The sequence below is a fragment of the Motacilla alba genome, chromosome 3 (genome assembly GCF_015832195.1).
Source record: "Motacilla alba alba isolate MOTALB_02 chromosome 3, Motacilla_alba_V1.0_pri, whole genome shotgun sequence".
Taxonomy (NCBI): Eukaryota; Metazoa; Chordata; class Aves; order Passeriformes; family Motacillidae; genus Motacilla; species Motacilla alba.
This window is the reverse complement of record NC_052018.1, coordinates 21,157,448-21,184,141: the sequence shown is the minus strand read 5'-3', so window position 1 is coordinate 21,184,141 and position 26,694 is coordinate 21,157,448. Positions and strand designations below refer to the sequence as shown.

Genomic DNA, 26,694 nt, shown 5'->3' with positions numbered 1-26,694 from the left:
GCTTGTTCACACTTGACAGGTCACGTTTCTGTAAGTCTACTTTAAAAGATGGAGAGACAGTGGCTTAAAGATTGACTTCTCAGAGACAATGACAGCTCAGTTAGTAGCATGTATGTTTTCCTGAAAGGATAACAGCTTGAGATGGTTTGAAGAGAATCCTTTTCAGTTAAATCTTTTGTGTTCTAAAATTAATGCATAAAAGATCTCTTTCTTCACACAAAGAACAAAATTTATGCTAGACAACAAGGTAGGCCTTACTTATTTCTTTCTTAGTGTTTCTCAGCAGTTAAGTTATGTTTCTCTAGGGACTGGCAACCCTGGAGAAACAAATGGTTTGATAATTAGCCTTAGCTGATTTTAGCCCAGACCTCTTACCAGGTTCACTGCAGAATGGCAAAAAGCTATTTCAGCAGAAATGCCTAAATTCAGGAAGATATATGGAATTGAGCCCATGCATGTCCATAATCATAAAAACATTTATGTGCCCAGTTTTATGAGCTACTCTGCAATGGTATCATTAAGCACCATCTGAGTACTGTGAAGGCTGTGCCACAGACGATGTAAATCACTGTCTAAATCACACTTTTCACAACTGCCTGACATAGAGGACAGAAAATACACCCCCTGAAATCCAAGGACATTTTGGATTGGAGAGTATATAAAATGCAAGTATTTCTGTGTATGAAAACCAATGTCAGTATTTGAGGAGAGTATACTGAGAAGACAGAGGTAGTGAGCAGAGCCAGAGAATGTGGCAGGGTCAGGCAAGCATCTCTGTTCAGTACATTACAAGACACTGCAGAGGAGAAACATGGGGAAGAAAGGAGAATGTCAACAAAAGGGATTCTAGAAAAAAAAAATGACCCTCATACGTATTTTGGGTGTAATAAATATAAATTTTAAGTATGCAAACAATACTTATGGGGGACAGTCTCAATGCAGAAATTTGTGGTATTCATTGTTTTTCTTTCTAATGGAGAAGAAATTGGCCATATTAAACCTACTAGTCGGGAGAAAACAAGTGCAAAATTATTTTAGAACAGAAAATTCACACCCTTATCAGTGTTGTATGTTGATGCCTTGTTACTTAATCTTGCTTTCATACTATAGTTAAAAACTGAGATTATGTTTATTGATATGTCTAAAAGGAGCCTCAATTTTCAGATTCTTTGTTGTGATTAGGTAATTATGCAAAATAGGATCATATTATGAAATATTTTTTATGAAGGTTGAAGGTCTGCTTAGGCTCTGTGAAAGCACTATTTGCCAGCCACCTGTTTTTCTACTATGGGTTTCCCTAATACTTCTTAGCTGTTTTCTTTTCTCTATGCATTAATTGATTATAATAAGTATCTTTTAAATTAGGCATCAGCTATATATTAAAGAGTTGCTATGATAAAAAGGCATGGTTGGTCCCACCTAAATGAAAAATGCTTTCAGTTCTTTTCAATGCCGCAGCATTTTTGTTGAATGTATGTATGCATTTATCAATTGACATTATAGAGTTTTCCTTAAGCTGAGCCATGAGTGTACACCTAGTGTGTGGAGGAACAAGCAGACATGTGTTTGTGATTTCTCTGATTTGAATACATCCTTCAGGCAACTTATCTATGAAACAGAACAAAGTGCACTTTGAATTTTTACCTTATTGAGGAAAATTCTGTTGGAGAAAAATGTCAAAAATATTCAGAGGTTGGCTCTGCCTTTAGGCAACTGGTAAGCAGAGGAGAAAAGGAGAAAAGAAATCCTAGAAATCTTCAGAATGGATGTTTGTGGTGCATAGCTCAGCCTTACACTGTATATGCCCAGTTTCCCTCTAGTCAATAAATAAAATAAACATGTTTTCTAGGGAACATTTCTTGACAACTGAGCTCTGTGTGATCTGGGACCCAAAGGACATCAGTGACATCACCATCTTCTAGGACCATGCCTGTCCTGACGACTTGGCTGTTGGGGGCAGGGGCTCACAGTAAGAAGACACTGCTGCAGTCAGGGTAGGTCAGCTTCAGGCAGGGCAGGGAGCCATGCTGGCTGCAGGTCACGCAGCCCTGCAAAGGACAAGCATACTTTTGGAAAAAAATTTGGCTCCTTGGCAATTGCAGTTTGCTGCACAAGATCCGAGGCAAGGCAGTACCAGTGAGGTTTGATGACAGGGCCAGGAATCCACGTGTGCCTGCCATAGCCTGGGAGCCAGCCAGCTAGGGTTTTTTGCTTCTGGGTTATCAGCCCCATGCATCCCCATGTCTCTCAGAAGCAGCCCAAGAAGGGTTGCTATCACACAGTAAATGTGATACTGGCAGGAAAGTTCAACACAGGTCACAGTATAGCAGGCACATCAGTTTGCATTGAAAATGTGCTGGCTACTCCTTCAGTGAGCTCTGTCAGCCTGCCCATTACAGAAGGAAAACAATTGTATTTGCAAAGAGGAGAAACCTCTACATTAACTCCCATCTACCATGGCAGATGTGATCTCTGCTTTTCTCTCACATGTTTTCATGGTCTCTGAGAGCCACACCAGACAATGATTCACTACATCTGCCACTGCACCCGGTCAACCCATCTTCCTGAATGACCACTTCAGGTCTGAGGATGCGTTTCTGACCCCAAGTGCAGAATATTCTGCTTGGGGTTTTTTGTTTGTTTGTTTGTTTGCTTGCTTGTTTTTGTTTTGTTTTGTTTTGGTTTTTTGGGGTTTTTTTTTTTGGGGGGGGGGGGGTTTCCCTCTGCTCTCCACAAATAATGTGGCATCACATTAGGGGGCATAAAATGACTTTTCACATGGGTGTTATAGGGGACAGAGAAACCTCTGTGTAAAGAGGAAAATATCAGAGGGATATTGAAGGCAGCACAGGAGCAGAACATCTGAACAAGTTTGAGGAATAGAAAGACAGGTCCCTCTTACCACTCTCTCTCGGGACTTTGGGATTTCAGTCAATTTCTGAAACAGTTAATTGATCATCTGCCTTACTAAGGCAAATTGAGAGACAGAATGAAAACAAATGTCTCCTGCATCCAGCACTCCAGATAGCTGTTGACCCATGGTGGCAGCCCACAGCCACTGAGTACCCCCAGTAGCCCACCATGGCTGCTCAGACTGGCTGTGAGTATGTGAAAACACATCAGCTGCGGAGCTAATGGAGTTGGCACTTCCTCAGCTGCCTAGAATTCTCCATGCTCTTGTCAAGGACAGCTTGAAGCAGCAGCTGGTTCTTAATCTACTTAGACCATTAGAGGCAAAACAAGGAAGCATCATAGCATTGTACCTCTGATGTAGGAGATAAAAAATTAGCTCATTCTCTCTCACTTTCTCTTTACATATTCCTTTCTGCCTTCGGTGGAGAGGGGAGCAATGGAAATGGATACTCACCATGGCTCCATCCTGCCAGGCTCCAGCCTTGTGGCCATCAGGGCCCCAGGAGACATTAACCCTGCTTGGCTTCGTGGGAGGTGCAGATGGTCACAGCACATGCAGATGCCTTCACAGCGCTCAGCATTTGTGCCCCACTGTGGAACAAGGTCCAACATCAGCAATGTGACTGAACCATTGGCTTCTGATCAGCCTTTTGCAATGTCAAGGGGCTTTTATTGTCCCATAGCCCCTGTCCATATGCACCGAGGCAATGTACGGAAGCAGACTCACTGCTGAATTCAGTCTTGACTGGGAAGGAAACAGGTCCTGTTAATATTTCTTTTTCCACATATCTGTTTACTTTCTTTAATTAAAATAGGGGATTACTCACAAAAAATATTGCAGTAGCTCCAAATAAAGCAAATTAAACTCTTTCAGAAATTAAGGCCTGCAGAAAGGCAGCAGTCTAATTCATCACACATTCACAGTCTGAACTCTTGCATAGATGCATATCATGCAACTACTCCAAGGGCTTTTCTAACAAAGGGAAGTGGGGGCTAGCATCCAGCTCCTGGAAGCAGTGTACCTGGGGGATTACAGGGGCTGTGCTCCCAGGGGAAGGTATGACTAGGCTGGGTCCCTGGCTGCAATTTTAGTTACAAAGTTCTTTCTCCACCCTGCGGCTCCACCCTGTGTTTGGCTCTACAGACTCTTTCTGAGCAGCCAGGGACCTGTGGCAGGGCATTCATCTGCCTTTTCCAGGGCTGTAGGGCTAAGTGTATTGCTTGGTTGTAGCTGCCTCTCCATCTGGGGTAGGAGGTGTTCACAGGTATAGGTCAGGGAATGCATTTGGAGGTCTCATCCTCAGTTTTAATGTCCATATCTGGTTTGAGGCAGGTATGAGAGATGCAGATTTACCTGGCAGGGAGACACAACACCAGTCAGTGGCACAGGGTCTGCCGAGCCCTGGATGCCCTGGGGATGAGTAATCTTATGCTGTTAAAAGGTTGATGTAATGTTATCTGGGAAAGGCTGGCCCGTAAAAAGGATTTTATAGTTTCTTGCTTTAGTTCCTAGTCTTCAAATTGACAACTTTTTATGGTCCAAGAGCAGCCTGTAAGAAATACTACAACAAATCCCCAAAATTATAGTTCCCCTACTATTCTTATCCACTGACAGGTTAAATGTCTGATTTGTAATTATTACAAATAAGGTCAAGCAAAGGGTAGGACTGATGACTAGAATAAAAGCTCCAAGATAAAAAATTCAGTAGCTTCATAGTAGAAGACCAGTGTTGACCCTGTAAAAGTCAGTAACTAAGATTGAAACTCTCCTGAGGACTGAATTACCAAGGAAACTCACCTGAGCTTCAGTGCTCAGAAATTTACTTTCAGTGCTCAGAAAGGGTTTGGGTGCTGGTTCCAACAATAGTTTTACTAAAACAACATGTCTTTCTGTGTCTCACTTGCTAATGATTTAAACATCGGAGTGGCATTACAATACATCACAGCAAGAGAAATTAAAGGGTAAATAAATTAATGAGATTTTGTCTTACGGACGGGAACTTGGCCAAAGCATTCTGTGTATAAAGATCCAACACATTTGGAACAACCTTTCACAGGGTTTGTCACTCTTTGGCAAATTCTTGCAGAAACAGCGTGTGGCCGTGACTCCCACGGCCGAGAGAGACTGCGAAGAGCTTGTGGTGCACCCACCAGCCCTGGCACCGCGGAGCTCAGGTCACTTTCCGGAGAGCCCAACTGCGCTCCCAGCTTTCCCTGTTTTCCTTTTTATTTATTATTGATTTAAAACCACGCAAACAAACATAACCCTCCTCACATTTTCTGCAATAAAAAAACCCCTAGCCCTGCAGCTTTCCCGTGCCGCTCTCGGGCGGGGCGCGGCGCTGGCTGCGAGCCGCCCCCTGCCCGCCCGCCGCCGCGGCTCTGCTGCCACCTGGCGCGGTATCGGGACCGGGGTGGACGGGCACGCAGTGCTGGAACCGGGCAGGATCCCTCTCGCCCGGTCTCCTCCCCGTCTCAGCGCCTTTTCCAAGCCGGCAGAAGGTCACGGCGGTGTCACCGGACGGCCAGGAACCGCTCTGTTTGAAGCTCAGGGCTCCTGAAGCCTGCGCTGCTTTCCGCAGCGATGCTGCTGCGTCTGCGAGGGGCTGCGGCTCGGCGGAGTGTGGAGATGACGCTCCCCCTGCGGGTTGGAGCGTTAATCCTGGTTACAATGGCTGGGAATGGAGCACTCGCCCCCGGAGCAGCAACAAAGAGCAGGCTGCTGGTTACCGCTTCCGAAATGGCAACAACCTCAGACGGGGAAGCAGGGACATTATTCCTTACTGGTACACGAGGCTCACCATCACCTCTCACGGCTCTGCTGGCTCCCAGTGGGATGGCCAGCTCAGAGCTCCAGACCGAGGTATTCCCAGCTGCCGCACGTCACCCATGTCACCCACCTCCTCCCGGCTGCGGGCCCCCCGAGCCTCGCTGGGGACAGGCCGCTGCCCCCGAGCCCTGCGCTCTGCCAGCGCCCTAAACAGCGGCGACTGCTCCCTTCCACCGGGTCAGCGAGACCCCGATGCTGGGAAGGATGCATGGATGTTAATTCCAGGGAAACGGAGCAGTGCTGCTGTCGTAAAATCAGAACTGGCTCGGAAAGCCCGGTGTCAGGGACACGGATATTTACAAAGATCTTGTCAAAAAGGGGCACAGCACCTCACCTGCAGAACGACTACTCAGAGCAAATGGTAGCAGTGGCACTGCTTCTTTGTCTCTCTTCTACACTCTTCAAGTACATTACTATTAACAAATCTTTTTTTCTCCATTTAAATTTAACCCAGTGCTAGAAATCATTCAAGAATGGAAGATGCAGTGGGACCTTCCCTTGCAGAGAAATAGAGGAGAAGATACAATAGCCTGAAGGCTGGTACGGAACAGGCATGACACAAATCTGCAGAACTGAAATTACTGTTTTAATTAAATAAATAGGCATTTAAAGCAAACAGTTACTTAAGCATCTTTAGTGTTTATTTGTTCATAGAACTGAAATGAGATCTGAAGCTCCAAAGGAGTCCCTAAAATCTTGCCATTTATCCCACATTCTTGAGGCTCCAGCGTGCCCAGTGAGCGCCTGCCATTTCTGTGGGCTTAGCAGTGATAAATATAATGGCCCCAGCTTTCATTTATATTATAATACCATATTAGTGTGAAGGGGTCATAAAGTGAATTCTGCTACTTTTCAAGATTTAGGAGCATAAAAAATAGCAAAGCAGATAGACAGGAACATGGCAATTGTCTCCCTGATTTCTGAAAAGAAACATAAAATTGAGGAGAAGAAAAAGGTGGATTTGCTGATTTCTGATCATTATGCTTGAAGCAAGCACAATGCTGTATTTACTCCGAGCATTTAAGGAGAGATGGTATCACTAGAGCATGTAATCCAGCCTCCTGCACATCACAAGCCATTAACATTCACTCAGTCATTCCTTTATCAGGCTTCATCACTTGAGTTTGACTAATGCTTATTTTCAGAAATCCAGTTATTGTGCTTTTGAAGGCCAAAGAAATTAATTTACTGCTTTTAATAGCAGCTTGTTCCAGTGACTAATCTCAGTCTTAAAATGCAGGCCTTCTCGTGAGTTTGAAGCAGTCTAGCTTCCCCTTATGTGCTGCCTATTGTACCTTTCCTTGCTAGACAAAAACCCTATTAATTCCCAGTTCTTCCTCCCTGGAAAATACTGATATATTGAAATCAGATGACATTTTAGATTTTTGAGGTAGGAGTAGGGTGGGCTGGATAGGGATTTTTTTATGAACTAAACAGATTATTTTTGTGCTCACCTCTTAGACATTTTCTGAAGTTTATTGTAGCTTTCATGATTCTAAATTTGGGTGTGTCTTTGAAAGATGATAAATGGACTAGAAGTTCTACGTCAAAAATATCAAATAAGGAGGTTTTAAGCATTACACCTGAACTTAGATTCTTAGTTGTTTCACATGTAAATGTAACAACAGCTTCTTTGAAGTTTCTTTTTCTGTTCATAATTTTTTTCATTCCATCGGAATATTCTGATTTCTAGGTATTGAGATGACTTGCACAACTGGACTATTTTAGATAAAAATTATTAAGGGATTGGATAATTCACTGTGGAATGTCTTTTTAAAAAAAAACTTGTTGCTTAATTTCTTTTCATTCTTTCTAGTGCAGACAGCATTTATCCAGAGAAAGCAGTAGTAATATTAAGAGCAGCAGAGCAATATTAATCCAACATGGTGCAAGAGAATTGTACTACAAGGAAGCTGCCATCAAAATGTTATGGAAGATAACATCTACAGATGGAAAGGAATGTCCTTTGTCTTCTCTACTCTCATCTAGGATGTGACTACTACCCTGGCTACTCCCTTCTGACTCTGACAAGCTATGCCCCATCAGTTAGTATCAGACTCTGGTAAATGATCCTTTACTAGTGCTTTGAAAGTCTATTTGTAGTAAATAAAAGTAAATTTTGAACTGACCTGTGTCTGTTCTCTATGTGCATAAACACAGGAGATACTTAACGTTTCAAGAATAGGAACAGAAGATTTTCCCATCCCCAAATGATGTTACTTTTCTCATTAGAGAAAAGTTGCTGACCATAGACTGAGCCCAGCCAGGTGCAAAGTTGCCTTCAGTGAGCTTTCTGCTTGGCCATTGCCTATGGTAGTGGACTAGAGAAGGGAAGAGGGGAAATCACAGTCTTGGAGAAGGTATTGTCTCGTATCAGTTTTCATGTTGTGACAGCTCATCCTGATAATTATGACAAATTTTCATTTTCAATTTGTACTTTTCTCTTTCCATCTGAAACTAATAGGGCTCCTCCTCCCCTGCAGTATACAGAAATATGTTCCAAATGCTTATGCCACAAACCCTCATGCAGTCCTTGTGCATGAATGACAGTTTATTCACTAGAGCAAAGCAAGTGATTTCTATCCCATGACCTCTCATTAACTCAGCTTTTTCTACCAATGGTATCAGACAGAACTGGGGCCTAGATTGCTGCAGCTATTAAAAATTCCCTTAACTGCTGAATTTCAGGGTAATTTAAAGGTACACCCATATGGGCTGGATGGAACTGTCACTTAGACACTCTTTTTAAAATCACTACTTGAACAAATGCTTAGTCAGGCAAGAGCTGTCTTTCGCAGCATTTTAAATTTAGAATAAACAGGGTAATTTTTTTATAATTAAAAAGCGTGTGCATCTTAAAATAGCAATATAAACCTCATAGACCAAGTCTGACATTGTTATTTTGAAATGGAAGAAACTAGGTGGTATCTAACTTAGCTTACACTTAAGATATGCCTTAAATAATTTTACTTAGAGGTATAAAAGGAGGTATTGTGTTTGCTTGATTTAATGGTCTAAATATAGGCAGTCAGAAAATTCCTGTTGTAGATTTTAAGTTCAAGTGCTATTCATGAATCCACAGGGATAAGCCCTGGCCACTAAAGTTGGGGACAAGGTTACTCAAGCATGAGTACAGAGTCAACAGCAGGTACTTTTATAAGATCTGGTATGTCTGTCTTATGTCCAATGAATGTACTGCTGATCCTCCCTGGCACACTATGGTTGATTATGCATTATTGAAGTGAAATTGCATCTGCAATATTTTTTTGTGAGTTTGATGTGTTGATTTATTTTCAAAGCATTAACAAGATCTGAATATTACCTACTATTCCAATTTATTTTGGTTTTGTAATTTGAATGAAAAAACAGCAAATAAAATGAACAAAATGTATTCTGTGATTCAGCATTCTTGATGTTTTTATTTATTCATTTATGCCTCATTGTGTCTTGTAATGTGTCTCCTGGCCATTAATTAGAATTATTGAAGTTCTTTTATGTTCAGATGGGAACCTTGTTTAATTTCATTATGTAGTTTTCTTGTTGCTGTGTTATGAATCCCTGTGTTTACTTGTAGATTCTCACACTTGCATATTATGTGGCAGCCCTGTCAGTGGGAAAATGGATAGAGAGTGCTGAGAGACCCTCCATGAGCCGACTGGGAGCTTGCTCATCCTGCTTCGCAACAGCTCTTCTGGCTTAATGTAAGCTGTATTCAATCTGTTCTTTATAGGAGGAAGGACTGGTTGGGGTTGTTTTGCACTCTTGCATTCTGCAAGAGGCTTTTAAAATCTCCCAACCCTTCAACCCCAATCTAAAATCCAGTTTGGTATGTGAAAGGACTAGAGCCTTCTATCATTTTTACTGACCTCTGTGTGAACTGGTCTCCTAAGAAGGCTGAGACATAGCTGAGTAATGATTCATTGTTTTTTCAGAGACACTGACTGGGGGTAGCTCAGCATTTACTGTTGAGTAGTCCTGAATCCAGTCTGGGCCAGGGAGGATAAGTTCCTGTTCCATCCCAGCAGCCAGTCTTGGCCTCCATCAGCACCTTCTTTGCATGCATTTCTTCCTGTTCCCTGAAGCATACCTTTCCTACCCCCTGGCTTTTTTCTTGTTCCTCCTCTCCAACTTTCTGCCTTCCTTCTTAGTATGAGGTAGATTTCTTCCTCAATAACTTCTTGCTTTCTAAGCACTAGATAGGAAAAAACAAACATCCCTGGAGATACTTTCTAGCTTTCAGTTAGCAAAATCTTCTCAGCCCAGTCTCTTCGAAGCTGGAAGAGAAGGGTAAAGGGTCTCCTATCCTATCCCTTACTGGGCTCTGCATGATTGCTGTGACCTGAAGCTCCCAAAATCCCTCCAGCTTGAGCTGCCATGCACAAATGGCTTCTGCTTTTTTGCTTCTTTTTTACTCACAGGACTCTTGCAGAGCTGAGCTTTACTCTAGACATACCATGGAGTTCCTCAGTGCTATGATGATGGTGAAATGAGTATTATTTTTTTTTAAATACAAACAAAATTAATTTTCTTCCTAGTCCCACTTATAGAAATGCATTCTTACACCTACAAGTGTTCTGCCAGATAATTTCATGAGATGTTTGACCAATGGCATGGAAAATTTGGGACTGAAGTTCATTAATGACAAGCACTGGTAAAGGAATTTATCATCTACTCATGTGTGCATGTGTTGGGAACACAGATGCAAACTGGTTGTGTATAGTTATAGCAGAGGAAGCCAAGGGGAAGAGATGAAATTAAAATTAAAGTTTTCTGAATAGTACAAGCATGGTGCCAGGAAACCTTTGTAAAACTGTATGATAACATGAAATCCCCAAACTCTTTGAAAAAGAGTGAATCATTACCATTGAAAAAAGTTCTTGAATTTGGTGCTTACACTGGCTGCTGATATATTGGTTTAATGCCTTTTTTGTAAGCTCTGTCTGCAGAAAAACATAGATTCCATTATTTCAGCAGCATGCACTGATGGCCCAGATGTACCAGCACAGTCCCAAATGTAGTTTCCTTTCCATCTCATTTTATAGGAGCCACAGTTCCCATTGCACCTGCCCTGCAGGTGCAGTTGTTTCCAATCATGTGGTGTAATGTATCTTGTCAGGCAATGGATGCTCAGCTTGAAAGGTTATGAAGACCTGAATTTTTTCCTCTGCATCACTGCAACAGCATCTGGAACAAAACCCCCGTGGCAGAGGGACAAAGCTGGGGCCAAAGTATTCTTGGCTGAGAAGAAGCAGGAGCTGAAAATAGATCCAATGACTCCACAGTCTGATCACACTTTGCCTTTGAGAGAGCATTGCCGCTCCAACCTACGCAGACACACTTCAGAAAGTATTATTCCCACATAGATCTGTTTGCTGTGATGGAGAGCTGTGATTCCAGAAAGAGAAATGTGTTATCACGAATAAAATCTGTTCAGGACTTTGCTATCATTTTTGGGGAAGATGTGCTCAGATACAGCAATGGGTGGCAGTATAAACTTCTGAAACACAGAGAGCTGTGCTCAGAAGTGCTGGCTGAGCCTGTTGGACCCGGCAGCTGCGCTGTGCCTGTGCCAGCAGCCCCCAGTCCAGCTGCGCCGCAGGGCACGAGCAGAGGGTGCGGCAATCCTGCTGCACGCTGCCTGCCTTTGGAAAGACATCCGGGGGGGCAGGCTGGGAAGGAGATGCGATGTATGCTTCTCATTCCTTACACTTTCCAGACTAGCAAAATGGGACTGTGAAAAACTAAGAAGCTTTTTGTCCTGTTTGACACAGCCAAAAGGAACTGAATAATTGAGTGCCTCCCAGACTGTCCATCCAGACACTATTCAAAAGCATTCTCTAATCTATTTGTTTGTTTCCTTTTTGACAAAGAAGAGTGGGAGAGCTACATTTATACCTATTTTTATAAAGGTTATACTTGTTTATTTAGTTAAATGTAAGAAACAGTGAGGTTCCTTCCAGAATCAGGTAGAGTGATGCAAGAAGGGTCAAAGGGGTTATACATTAACAAAGGGGTTAAACATTATAACTTTGGAGAAATCTGGAAAGGGGAACACATCAGCAGAGAGAGCACAGTGATGTGGTGGGGTTTGAAAGGGCTGTCAGCTCCTCATATGGTTTCTGAAATCCAGATGTCCCTTGGGTAATGTAAGTTAGTGCAATGATAATTACAGCAAGTTAGATACTATTTTGGTCATGATAATCTTTCATTTTTAGCTACTTGAAGTGAACTTGTGACTCAAAAGCATCCATTGTTCATTCTTATCCATCTCTGACATCTCTCACCCACTTCCCCAGGAACAATTTCCCTCATATATTTTACCATGAAAACTACCCCCTTTCATGAATTGACTGAGAGTTATCACTCATTCCTGAACTCACCTAACATTTTTCTTCACAGGTTAAAAATACAATATTGGCTTCACCAGAAGCCATTCATCTTTGTCCAAAAATGTCAGTAGTCCCAGTATAGTATCTGACATTAGATAACACAACAGATCATCACAGAAGGTATTTACAGATATTTCATTTGTGACAATAAAGATAAATACTTAGCAGCTCATGGGCCAGCTCTTCTGTTTTCCAGAAAAGAAAAGTTGATTCCAGAAAGAAGCCAAGGAAGGGTCACAATCTGTTACGTCTTACAAGGTAAATGCCATCAAAGTGAAACACTTTGATGGTAAGTGTGCCCCAGAGGCTTCCTGCAAGTCTGTCATGTGGCCATGAAATGCTGCTGCCTGCTCCTCAGGTCCTCCTGTGCACAAAACCCCTCCTCTCCTGAAACACAGTGAATTCCAGCGAAAAGTTTGTAGCCCCTGACTTACAACAGCATTTTTCTTACACTTACCTTACTTCGATATTTGGAGTCTGCTGGGAAATCAGGAAATCACACAGAGAGAGAACCTCCCCTCCACATGTGCCATCACAGCTAGTTTACATGTGGTCTTAAGTGACCCTTCTAACTGAATGGATAGAAATTCACATTTATCTCCAGGTATTAGACTTTGTTCCTTCTCCAGTTACTAATTAAAGATGTAAAATCTGATGGAGGGTTACAGCATCTTACTTGTTATTTCAGATGAGGATGCTCTTGTAAAATTCGTTTATTCTGTGTCTCATTAAATAAGATGACAACAACATGTATTTTGGAAAGATTTGGGAAAAATGAAGTGATTCTGAGTGGAGAATCTTGAATTTGAATTCTTTATACACCAATTTGTCTCAAAACAGTAAGACCGCTTCCTAATTGAGGCTGAAAAGTATCTCAGTGAATTAGCTCATCTCATGCAGAATCTGCTTGATTTCTGGCACAATATGCATGTATGTATTTGATTTGAGACCTGGCTGTAGAAATTGATATTAGTGTGAATTAGCCCAAAAATGCTCTTTTACAGTGAAGGAGAATTATGGTAAAGTCCTATTCCAAATCAGCTAAAGCAATCATATATTTCTAATAAGCAAAGAATAAAGAATATAGCATTGGCATTGGTTTTGCTCTATAGGTTTTCCCTTTCCTTAGCCTTTCTTTTCAGCTTCTCCCTTCTGTGATTTAGACAATCAAATGGTTTTATCATGAGACACAGACATGCACAAACCAAACAGAACATGATTTCTGGCCATTTAAAAATATTAAATGTATATAAAGTTTACAGTTGTTCCTCTTTTATTTCTGTATGGATAAATATATACATACATATTATATTTACACATAAACATATGTATATACATATATATACATACACACATATAAAGCCATATAAACTCACATAAGTATATAAATATAAACATTCATAAAATTCTAAATACCAGATTTTTCAAAGATATTGTCAATGCTTCATAAATTTATAAATATTTTACAAAATTCACTTTGACATATCTAAACCCCAAAGCATAACATTCATCTGCTTCCCTTATGGTTCAGTCATGATTTATTTCCTGTCTGGCAAAACTGATTTATCACCTCTCTTATGATTGGGATTATGTCACTTTTTAATACACTGAATCCTTGATTTTTACCAAAGCTAATTTCCTTTTAAGATTTGTCTGAAGCAGTCTATTATAATATACTCCTCCAGGATCTGCATTTAAATTGATTTGTCATTATTTTCCATTCCATTGACCTAAGCCCTGTCCTCCTCAAATATTTTAGTGCCAAATTCTGCAGGGAGTGTGATGGTGCTCAGTTGCAAGGAGGAAGCCAAGAATGGCAATGACAGGTGCAGAGCCTTTCTGACAAGCAGGCTCCTCCATATTTTGGATAGCTCTCACCTATGCAGGTGAGTCACTGGGGGTCACAAAGAATACAAGAGCCACAAAACCACCACAAAGACTTCTAAAGAGATTCTGGCTAAGCAGGTCAGGATCTGGGCTTCTGTTCAGGGGTAAAGGCTGAGATGATGTTACTCTTCATGTAGAGCAGAAATTTTCTTTAGATTTTTTTCTCAATTGTAGCACCTCAAGCAGCCTAGTGGCTGGTACTAATAAAAAGGGATATGAACCTCATACAGAGAAAAGAACATTGCTGACTCAGCTAGTATCACCAATTTTCTGCAATTCCCTTATTTAGTATTAAGGTGTTTTGTTCAAGAACAGCACATCTTTGTTCCTTTGTGAGCAGATAACCCCATAAAACACAGGAGAAGATGTGGAGACCCTGAGCACTCACCTCCCCAAATGCTGAGGCCAGCAGAGGCACTAGCCTCTTGTATCCATCTTCCTGGTCAGCTTCTCCTTCTTGAAAGAGGTGGGGAGCAGCACTGGCAGCTTTGGCAGCCAAATGCCTCTTTCACACTTGCAAATGGTCAGTTGCTTTTAAAGAGGATCATCTGTCAAGTGAGATGAGGGTACCAGTGGTCTGGTACATCCACATCCCTGGATGTGGTACCAGCCACATCCCTTTCAGGCCACGGGTGCAGCCAGGATGCTGGATGGTGGTTCCTGTGGCTTTTCACGGAGTTCTGACATGTGGATCACAGCTGCGAATCCACCCAGGATATGTGTGCTATCTTGTTCTTGAGTTAAATAGTTAAACAGAAATTCACTACCCTTACAAAGAAACAAAAGCTAGACGTTTCTGCTAATGAAGCTAATAACCTCCTTCCAGGGAATGAGGAAGCAATTTCATTAACAGCTCATAACAACTCATTTGATTGAAACAAATAGTTTTGTTTTTTTTTTTAAATTCATCTTCTGAACTCTGTTCACTTATGCCTTCTAAATATTTTCTAATCTCTTTTACTTTCTTTCAGATTTTCTCCACTGCTTCTCAATTCCTCCAAAACAGGATTTAATACTCAAACTCAACAGTATTGAACAAAGTGGAACAAGAACCCTTGTAGCACACAGGAAATGTCCCTACGTCCCCAGCTTCTGACTTGCCATTTTCTCAGTGAATCACTGAGTCAGTGATTCCAGCCAGTCAGTGTAACTTTCAAGCATTATGAAATGTTTCTGCCTATCTCACTTGTTAGCATTTTGTGTTTGACTGTTTGCTTGAGATCCAGAGAGTAATTTCTGCCATCTCAGACAGAATGTGGGTGGAAGTGGCTAAGTTGAAGATAGCAAGATTCAGAGAGTCTGCATCCCACCATTGCCCAAATATGACAGTCTGGTTCCTAAACACAGGCAGACAAGCACACAAAAAGCATCCTGCCCTGTATCCCAGACCTGCTGCAGTTCATACCTAGGACAGAGACAAGCACCATCTCCACCAAAATCTGTTGGAAGTCCTTGGGCACTGCATTTTGCTTTATGTCAAGTTAGACACTTGACATAAAGCAAAGTGCAGTGCCCAAGGAGATTTCTACTGAGCAGCCTGAATGGGGGAGGATGAGCCATGTCTCCATACACCAGTTTGGTTTTTATTGATCTGAAGACTTCTTCCTTCTATGGGTAATTTGTTTTACCTTGGCTTGCAATGTCAAGCCAAATAATGTGTGCACGCTGCAATTTAAGATTGTGTATACATGGATGATTACACAGCACAATAATTTGTTAAGCCACACTAATTTAATGATATGCTAATACATTCACTATTAGATTTCCTCTTTTCTTAAGAGCATGTGATTTAGTGTGTGTTGATTTAGCATCAGGTTGACTCTCCTTTAGCCTGTGATCACATTTTCTTTGCTCTGCTTTTTCTCAAAAGAATGTTCTGTCACATCAGAGTACAACATTTAGTACAGCATTCAATACAGCATTTTTTGTTGCTTCTTCACTGAATTACATCACACTGAATTTAGAAAGCATGTCTGTTTTCTTGGGATCGCTGTGAATTTTGATCATATCCTCCGCAGAACCTGTAATTATTCCCAGGTCAATGAATATAATACTCCACTTCAATGATGATTTTTTTAGTGAATCATCAAAGCTGTCAATGAAATTGCTGAATAGTACTGAGAGCAGGTTAGATTTTTTTCCTTCCCATACTCCAAAAGACCTTCAGATTTCACAAATAGTCAAACATATATGCATATTTAAAACAATATTTTTAGATGCATCAGTTTTAATTTTAGAAAAACTTCATTTAGAGAATATTTTCCTAGTTTTATATGAAAATGGTATGCTGGAACTGAATCAAAAGCCTCAGTGAAATGAAGATCTATCATAGCCTACTCTTTTTTACCTAATTTCTTAGGCCATTCATCTTGTTAAAGAGGAAAATTAAATTGGCTGACATGATAGGATGTTGGCAGACCAGCACTGCCTAGTTTTTATCACTGTGTTATCTTCTAGCTACTTATAAATTGCTTGTTTAAAAAGTCACAGCAAAATTTGTGGAGGGATTGTGTTAGGGCTGCCATGGGTTATGTAAGGTACTTGTCTACATTTCAAAATTTTCACACTTCAGCTGTGCTGCTACAGTTAAAACAATAGCAGCCTTCCACAAACCCACTGTCAGTGTCAGCGCAGTTCAACTGGAATAAATATTTTAATTCCAGAGCATGTACTCTGCACCTGATTATTTGGTTCAGCAATTGAAATAAAATATGTCACATCTATGCCCCAGCTTTACTTGACCTTACTAGTTCATCAGTGATGCCTCTCCTCATTTATACGGGTATGCCTATAATACTGAGCTGACATTCAGCCATCTGTGAAGCTGTTGTACAAGAAACAGCTTGCTTGTTAGTCCTGAGATCCTTTCCAGATTGCAGGAAGGATCAGCCTATTTTAGGGAACTCATGAAGGCTAAGAGAAGCTAAGGTTACTGGAATTTCAGCTAGAAGTGATCGAGGCCTTAGTTCTGATATGATAGTACAGAACTGCTGTAAGCGATGCTCCATGTCATAACATCCAGTGTTAGGGTACAGATAAAAACAACCACTAAGCTTCTCTAATAACCTCTCCCTATATTTCTCATTAAAACTGCTGACATATAGCTGGAAAATTTTGAGCCTTTCACAAGAGATATTAAAAATGAAAATTCCTTCATAGAAGCAATGAGCCATCAGAGTATCAAATGTTGAATTTTATTGGTCTTACTGTCAAGACCTTTAACAGCCTCTTCGAACACCACCTGTCCATGCTGTACCTAGCACCAGCCATTAAATCAGGAGATGTCATCTTCCACCTCCAGGTGGTTTAGGAAGCTCAGGATGCCAAAATTCATCCTCTCAGTATTAAATTTTCAAACAAACATCTTTCTTGAACTTAATCCCTTCTTGGGAAGACATCCCTGAGGGTATCTTCCACTTCATTATCCCCTCTTCTTACGATGGCTGCTAAACAAATGACAGCTGATGGGATGTTGGGATGCTGCTCTTCATTTTAATTAATAGCATCTCACTTTCTCAGTTTCTCTCCTGTATTTGCCTATCTGTTGTTTCTTATCTATTGGTTGGACTGTAAATTCTTTGCGGTGAGGGAAAATTTTCAGTTTGTAAATGTACAATGTTTAAATGTACAAGTAGTCCGTAGCTAGAGCTCCTAAGCGTTACAATAGTATATATAATATGTGAGCAATATAAATCTAGTGATTCAAGCAACTAGGCACTTTTCTATGCCAAATAAATTTCTGTTTTTCATATTATTTCTGATACCTCCTTTGTTTAGACCAATGTTTGTTTCGTGCCTGCCACAGCTTTTGTCTAATCAAGAAATGTGGCAAAGTAGTCATCAAATTTTCTGCTGAGTTGCTAAAGCCATTCCCAGCAGGAGACTTGCCTGCCCTGAAAGGAGCTGAAAACTGTGAAGTAGGCCTAGAAGCACTTTTTGGTTGTCTTGTTGCAAACAGTAAAAAGACACAGAGATGCTTCGGGATTCACTTTGTAAAAACAAATCCATTCAGTTACTTCTGCCCACTAATTACTGCTTACAAATAATTCACTTTTGGGGTTTTTTCAAACAGAAGAGACTAATATTCTTTTTGTTATGATACACAATGTTCTCACTCAAAATCAGTGGATGACATTCTATACCTATAGTATCAATGACTAAATCAAAACACATTGATGGAATGGTGTAACTTATTCCATTATTTGTTACTTTCCATCAGATTTTATATGCACCTTCCTTTGATTTCAGCTAAAAATCCTATCAAAATTATTTTTATAATTTATTTCCTAACACCCCAAAGGCTACATGTCTAAAATAATAGTTTAGTGTTGTCTACAAATTGCCTAGTTGGAAATGTCATATTTTAACTAATGCAAAATTTAAAATGTAATAAAGAGTGTACCCAATTTTTTCTCAAAAAATTTAATTGCAGAATTATTTACAGGAGATGAACATAAACAATACATAAACCAATTGAAAGAGGCAGCTTCATAAAAGAGCCATGGGGCAAAATAGTGAAGCACATTTTCTTACAATCAGCTGGAGGTGAGTAGAGAACCAAGAAAAAAAGAATAACTCAATAATAAAACAATTTTCAAATATGTCTTCAAAGTAACAAATAACATTCTGGTAAAGAAGATATTACTGAGAAGCAATAAATTATTGTAGCAATGAAACAACATACTGTACATTCAATTTAGGTATCCTGCATGCTACTAAATAGAATTTATCAAAAGAACCATAAAAGCATGAGAAAGAATTACATAAAATAGTTTAATTCTAGTGAAGTGTAGCTTTATACAGATGGTGAATATTTGGCACTCAGTTCATCCTCATTGTTGATATGATTTCTTATGTATATATATATTTATATATATTTATATATACTTTTAATGATAACTAAACAGCTAGTTTCCTGGTTCTAACATTCCTTGAAGTTCTATAGGAGGCATTTAATTTAGTCCTTAGGCCACACTTGATTATTTTGGCAGGTCCATGGTAAATGAAAGTATGAGTTTTGTCTCTGTACAGAAAATCCTGCACAGTCATAGTGGCTTTTCTTCAGGAAAGAACAGTTTTAGAGCATAAGCCAGGCTACTTGAAAGGGAATTTTATTTCAGTCAGGAAATTAATGTATAAATTTAACTAAATAATACCTACATGCTGAGCCCTTTTAAAATGAAATGGTCATTTTATTAAACCTCCAAAGGGTAAATCAAAACATGGATATGAGCATGTGGGTTCCATGGTAATTATAAGCAAAGCTGGCATGTCTTTGTGAGGCTCTCTTCAGACACTCAAATCTACTACTGAACGCTCTGCATGCCTCTGACCTACCTGAAAGGAAAAAGGAGCTCCTACAAAGTAATGGCACTCTTGCTACCTTGAACACAGAGTCCTTCCTACCTCAGACTTGCTGAGTCAGATATTGATCTGAATTATATTGATTCAGATCTGATATTTCTTTCTGGTTTCAGTTTCTGAGCATTGATTCTAATACAACTGGGATCAGAACTTAGCCCGGTGCTCTGCAATAATGCATCTCACAAATAAGAAACTTGTATGACAGGGGAGCTTTAGGAATGGGAAATGGTGTGTTGAATGAAAGAGTGGCAAGGTAAGAAGAAGAAAATTCCTCACTAATGTTTGTGAATAATGATTATATTTTCAAATAAGCCTCCTCCTCATTTATGCTTATGTGAAAATATCCATGTTTTTTGTACCTAGAGAAGTAAAAAATCCTATCCAACAAAACCAATTTAGAAAAATAACAATTTGGCCTTAATAAAATATAGAATTTAATTGCCAGCTGATGAAAACTGTTCTATGTTTGCTCAGTTAAAGAGCAAGCTGTGTAGACAGACTAATTTACCTTAACTACGATCTGACTTCAAAAGCCCAGTTCTCTTCTGGCAATGAAGCGTAATGGGACAAAAGCTGGGTGTGGAAAGGTGGATCAGTGAACGTGCAGTCTTCTTCTGCCATCATCTTTTATGAAATGGAATATGCATTTAATGAGAAAATATCTGGAATACCATTTTTAGATACAGAATCATAGAATTGTTTATGTTGGAAAAGACATTCAGTAATGAACGCCACGGCCCCTTTCAGCTATTGGAATTTTATTTCATTAAGAGGAGCTGAATCAGCCCACATATGCTGGCCAAATTTTCTTTTGGGCAACATTCCATTTCAATTTTGCTTTTATACTTGCTGTCCTGAACAGCCTATTATGTAGTTAAACAGCTACAGCATTATGCCATAGATGTAGCTGCATTTCAGAGATAAATTAAGCAACTTCTGTGGATACAAAGGGCTTAATTCCTGACAGGACTCTGTATATGCATATGAGTGTGCCATGTTCCTGAAAGATGGTCCCTGGAGGTGAACATGGTGAATAGCTGCTGATGGACCATGGGGCTGCAGTAGGCAGTGAACCTGCCACAGCCATCAGTGTTGAGGATGAGCTGCAAGAAAAGTGGCACAATCTACAGTGAGTGTTGACTGTGGCTCCTGGATCTGGTTCTCTGGAACCTTGACAGTGAAAAATCATTATGAGTATATATTGATACATGTATATATCCTCTTTCTGTTCCGTGCAGTATGAAATGGTGGCCTCTCGTCTGCTGATCCTGTCCATGCAGAGAGAGGTGCCCCCATTGCTCTGCCATAAAAGAACCCTTAGGGTTAGGGCTGAGTCTCACAAAAGAGCACCTGCCCAAACCAAAGCACAATCATCATGCCTCAGTGCTGTGCCCCACATCATCCCTTGTGTTAGACTTGGGGAGAGAACAAGGTGCTTGGGGAAGGCTGCTTGTGCAGCAAGAACCCCGGATGGATCTCTCCCGCTAAGAAAGCGGGGGAAATGCACTTGCGAAGGGGAGACTTGCCAAGATTCTTGACCAAGAGGGCTCAGCTGTCAGTGCCATCAGCTCCTGTGCCTGGCACCAGCCAGGAGTCTCCTCCGGCACCCTCCCAGGGAGCTCCTCCACTGCCGGGACCTCACTGCCGTTGTCAGGAGCAGAAAAGACAGAGATTGTTCTGGAAGAATAATTTGATGCTCATCACTCCCTGCCTACCCCCTAGGGGATGGTATGAGCACTGATTGCCATCATCTCTGCTTTGCTAAGGTCTTCCTCTTGGTTCAGTGAGACTTTTCTTCTCCTTCAGCACAGGCTCAGACTGTGAGGTCCCAGATGCTGGAAGTGTGCTGTGGAAGGAAACTCCCAGCAGCATGGGGACAGGTGGGAGAACCCCCAGCATCCCGCCATGCTGGGTTACCTGTCCTAGCTGCAGCCCAGCCTGGAGTTTGTGTGTTGGCTAATAAAGTGCTTGGAGATCCTTCTGGATGAAAGGCACTGTGTAAGTGTGGGTGTCAACCTGTCATACACCAGGAAGCACCTCTCGGGACATTAAGGGGTTTGCTGATATTCCTTACCTCAAGCGCAGTTGGCCGGTGGTATCCCTGCATCATAGGATGCTCAAGGAACAGTAATGGGAGTAACGTTGCTTCACAATTCATTTAAGCTCCCTTACACTGAGGCTCTGGTTTCACAGGTTTTCAGTGCACACAGCTTGACACCTGGAGCTGCCAAACCAGCTTCAGACCTCAAATCAGCATGCACAAACCAGCAATTGATGGGTCAGCCTCCAGTGTGCCCTTGCCACTGGTGCCAACTCTGAAATGCTGAGGAGGACATCAAACCCACCAGCTGGGCAGGGCAGGCTCAAGGCTTTGAGTGTGAAAGGCTGAGCTGGGCTGATTGGAGGTCCGCTGCTCCTGGCAAGGGGCTGGGGGGCCTGCGTGGAGAGGGCCTGGGACAGAACGGTGACACTGCCTGAGGTGCCACGGGGCCAGGAACCTCTCAAGGGCACTGTTTCCACAAGCCATGAGGAGGCTGCAGGCCCCGTGTGACACACTGTGCCACGTGTGACGCTTGTCACATAGCAGTTACTTGCCAAACCACCCAATGACCAAACATTCCTTGACGATATACTAGACGCAGTGCTGAGGAAGTAGAGTACTAATTTACTGATACAGCAGGACGTGGGCTTATTTTAAAACAAATAATTTCCATTATATGAAATATATGTTATATCTATCTATATATATGAAATTCACACACTTTCCTATGCACGCTTTAATTCCTTCCTGATTGATTTCAAATCTGATATAGTGTCAAGGTTTAAGCATGAATTAAAATATCATTTTTTGGTATTAAACTGTACACGTTGTTCATGTTTGCATTCTACCAAAGGCCATTCCAATCAGATGGACATAAAATAATAAAACACTTCATAATGTACTTCACCAAATTACAAAGAATTTCAAATCTAAAAAAATATACAAAGCAAAAATAATTGTGGAAATATCAACAATTTTACCATTCAGGCCTTTTTCCTTATTTAAATTTTCTGAATTCTGTTTAGTATACTTGTGTTTTACAGGCAATGACTAAATGAACAGAGACTTTCTATAGTTTTAATGTGTTAAAATACATATTAGCCCAATTAATATTTAATTAAACACCAAACTATTTTGCTATATTCAGCTGTTTTGAGTGGGTCTATACCATGAACTCTCAAAGGAGAAAGCATTCTAGTTCCTATCTTTCTGTTTATTTATATTCCTCCTACTTCGGTTTTGTAACTGACTTTTATTTTTGTGATGAGGAGTCAGATTACAATTGATCTGGATATATGTTTATTAAGATACGGTGTTTCTCATGTCAGAGAATGAAGCAATCTGACTTTGATTTATTTGCAACACAAATATTATAAGCATAATGTTATCTTTCTAAACTAACCAAGTGTACAATATGTAAATTGAAATGGCTTATTTGCCTTAAAAGATATAATGTTATCTGTAAAACAATTTAGGATATTGCACTTCAAAATGTAATGTGCACAGACAACATTATCATATGTGTTGGTAGGCATCTAGTTTACTTTTGATTTTTTTCAATTGTTTTTGTGGGTTTTTTTAGTTGTTTGGTTTTTTTGTTTGTTTGTTTGAACAAGGTGGAACAAACAGAAATCATAGATTTATAAATCTTATACTGAGAATTTTCTTATAACAGCATGGGAAATGTAGAACACAGACTCCTCCAAGTCAGCATTATTAGGCCAGGGTCTCAGTTTATCTGTAATCTGGTTGGTTAACAATTTGTCTTCATAAAGTCTGATTACTGGCAGGATCAGGTATAGCTTGTCTTAATTGAATAACCTGTTGCTGCAGGTAGGAGGGTTCAAGTGAGTTAAGCGAGTGAGTCCTCCTGGAAGTGTACAGAAAATGAGATAAAATGTGTCAGCTGCCATATGTATACATGTGTACAGGTGTGTGTGTCTCTATTTTAAATTTCTTCAATCTAGGAAAAATACTGGCTTTGGTTTTGTGTGGATATTCTAATTAGCAGCTCCACTTTAAGATACCAGTTTTCAAGACTAAAGATGCCAGTCTCTGCATGTACTTCTGTATTTAAAATAGTACAACAAATATAGGAAGTACCATCAATATTGTACACTGCCTAGGATTCAGGTCTTTCCTTAATAGAAAATGCCTTGAAAACACAAGGGATGGGAAATATAATGTTTTCATCTATAGAAGAATATTTCAGGGATTTATTATTTTTATTCTTTTTTTTTTCTTTTTTGTCTTTTTATTTTTTTTTTTTTTTGCATTCTTGAAGGATATACATTCGTCTTGGTTTTTGCTTCAAATATAGTTTAAGGCTATTTGGTAAAGTATATACCAGATACCAGGCTCAATTTACAGGGGTGTCTTCTCACAGGAACTTCTCAAAACTTCATCTCTAAAGATTCATACTTTGAAGCCAAGCATGCTTTATCAGTTGTCCAAAGACAGAACTCATGCTTAATACCACACACTGTAGGAAAAAAGAAGTAAAACCAAGCAACCAAACAAAAGAAAACAGATTTGAAGCAATGTCAGATCTGCAAAACCTATGGTACTTCACGTTTTCACTCATCCATCAGGCTGCAGGGTGTGTGGGATTTGGATTTAAAGTGCTCAACAGGTGAAGAACCAAAGTGCTCGAGTATAATTAAAGAATTGTTCTGCCTATGGCTGAATACATTGCATTTGTTAAAGCAGGTAAACAGGGATTGTGGTAGCTGGGGCTGTCTGTCTCACTGGGTTCCCATTCTTTTCACCTAAACTTGTGTTCAATAAGATTCAAACCTTGGTATTTGGGGCTGCATGTTGCTCATTTTATTGCGTCTTCACCTGAAGACTTCTAAGTGCTGGATTGCTTGGTTGGCTCTGGAAGGTAGGTGAAGTGGAATAATTCTGTCCTAATTTGTTTTAAATGAAAGCCTCTTGACTGTGGTAGCTACCACTTCTCTCTTCTGACAATATGAGGCTTGAAAATAAATTATTTTCCTTATATTCCATGGCTGGAAATCACTTATCTCTTGAGTCAGTTTTTTTTTTTTTTTTTTCTATGTCTGAAGCAAGCAAGAACCTTATTCTTGCCATAAATGATACTGCATAGAAAAATAGTTCTAAAAAAAATACAATTGTAAACCACAGTTCACCTTTACCTTAACATAACCATTTAAACTTATATATACTTACCACTCACATTCATATTTCTTAAACTGTTTACAACATCACAACTGGCATTTTAAACAAGCAAGATTTTTTTGTTCTCAAGGATACCCTGGAAACTCAATTGTTATAACAATTTGAGAGTTTGAAATAGTACATGTAGCACAGCTCTTGAAATGAAAGAGAGAAGGTTTATAAAATAATAGTAACATGTAAAAGAACAGTTAAAAATGCAATGAGTGGTCCAAAGGAGCAAGTATAACTTTTTCTTTACTCATCTTACTACAGAAGATCTAACTTTTTAAGGCTTCCGTTTTCCTTTCACCCATCACTCAAGTCCTCTTGCATTACAATTTTGCTTAGGTTTCAGAATGTCGTTATACTGCTAACAGCAAACGTTTCTTAGTGGACATTCCCACCATCACCAGACTTGTATGCTTCTTGATTTCTGATGAACTTTGGAGTTATAGTGGCTGGATATCCCTGTTCATCTCCAGAAACTCGAATGAGATGAGAGGCCTAATGTTATTTTGCAGTAACAAAGATGAGAAGAGTGGCAGAGCGCATGGGTAAATATGTTAGCTGGATTCTAGGAAAAGAAACTGAAGGTCAAGGAGATAAATGGGTTCTTTCTTTCCTGCTCTTTACATTTGTAGCACCTTCTACTTGGATTAGCTAATGCCTCTAGTGAATGGTGAGATGCACCCATTTATAGTTTGTTATTCTTATCCCTAATTATCACACATTTTATAAAAATATAAATAACAAAAAGTAAGCTGGGTTCCATCTCAAGAGGTGTTTCTTGTTGTCCTCTGAGAATATATTGGATAAGTCAGGTCTTGACAAGCCCTATCCATTGTAGCTGATTGTAAGTCAGACAATAAATACAAAAAGAAGTCGTTCTTGCGGTGAGCTCAGCAAATTCTGAGGAAATCAAAAGCATTCCACTGTGCTTATGGCACAAAGAACACAACATCAAGGGCATATTTAGTGGAGAGAATGAGACAAAAATTACCAGGTAAGTGACAAACTGTACAAGCATTTTGTTTAAAAAAAAGGAACTCTGCAGCATTCTGTCTTTAAAGCCGGGTTTGAGCCTCTGGGATATAGATCTCAATGCTGTCTGCACGCTCTGTGGCTGAATTCTGCCGGAAAGAGGCTGCTCGCTTGGCAGCCATCAGCCGTCTTCTAGCTTCTTGCCGTTGTCTGTCAGGTAGGTCCAGAGATTTTTCTCTTGTGATAGGGAATTTTCCTTTTGGGGGCTTCTTTGGTACAGGAGGAGGAATCTTTCTTTCTTCCTGCAACAGGGCATTAAAACTAAGGGTGAGTTGCGTGTAAAAGGTACTTGTCAGCAGAGCATGCACATCAAAGACATGAAATGCAAAATACTGATTACATACATCAAGCATGCTCAATTTGTGCTTGCCCATCAGCTGACTAATGGATTACATGAACAGCTATCCACACTAGGGACACTGACAAAACTCTCTTATTTGACAACCATTATGCATTCTGCGTTCCTGTGCCTGAAAAAAGACTGCGCTTCCTTCCACCATCCTTGCAGGTATTGGCACATGCAATCTGCACACCTCACTTTCATATGGATTTGTTTGATTTAAGCTGACACATTACTACACTCATTGTAAACAGAAAACACACTGGCTCTCCAATAAGAATTCAGCGCATCTGTGTGGTCTGATCAAGTGAAAAGACTCTCTAAGATTAGCAGGACAGGATTTTTGATTAAATTAATCATACTGAGTTTAGCCTCAGCTGGATATGAGATAGCAGCTGTGTATACATGTCTATTAGTTTAGTCTCCTCCAGGAATTGCTCTATGGAAACATTCAAGCACCAACCATAGAGAGAACATAGGGCTAATTGTTCTGTTTGCAAGCCTGGGCCATTTTAAAGAAAATTATTCTGAAGAATTATCAAATTATAAAGTGAAGTCAGTGGATTTTGTTACCAAAGGAGCTGTAAATTTCTCTGCAGGTGCCAAATCAAGAATTGTTTGGACCATTTAGAGACTGAAAAATATCATATGAGGGTCTATAATCAAGGTATTGTAAAATAATTTAGGTTAGAAGAGATGGACCTCTGGA

The 26,694-nt window shown here is 40.2% G+C and overlaps 1 protein-coding gene across 22 annotated transcripts in view; it reads right to left on the bottom strand.

Annotated features, from left to right (window-relative positions):
* Window positions 1-18,425: 18,425 nt before the first annotated feature.
* The window catches only part of DLGAP2 (DLG associated protein 2), a 445,650-nt gene continuing 437,381 nt past the window's right edge, over window positions 18,426-26,694 (bottom strand). For 21 of the 22 annotated variants that reach the window (XM_038132407.1, XM_038132404.1, XM_038132410.1 and 18 more), the window contains one exon: window positions 25,472-25,887. In XM_038132407.1, coding sequence (XP_037988335.1) covers window positions 25,669-25,887 — 219 coding nt within the window. In that variant the 3' untranslated portion in view covers window positions 25,472-25,668. Of the gene's footprint in view, window positions 25,888-26,694 lie in introns of all 22 variants that reach the window. The other variant, XM_038132402.1, reaches the window with a different exon arrangement.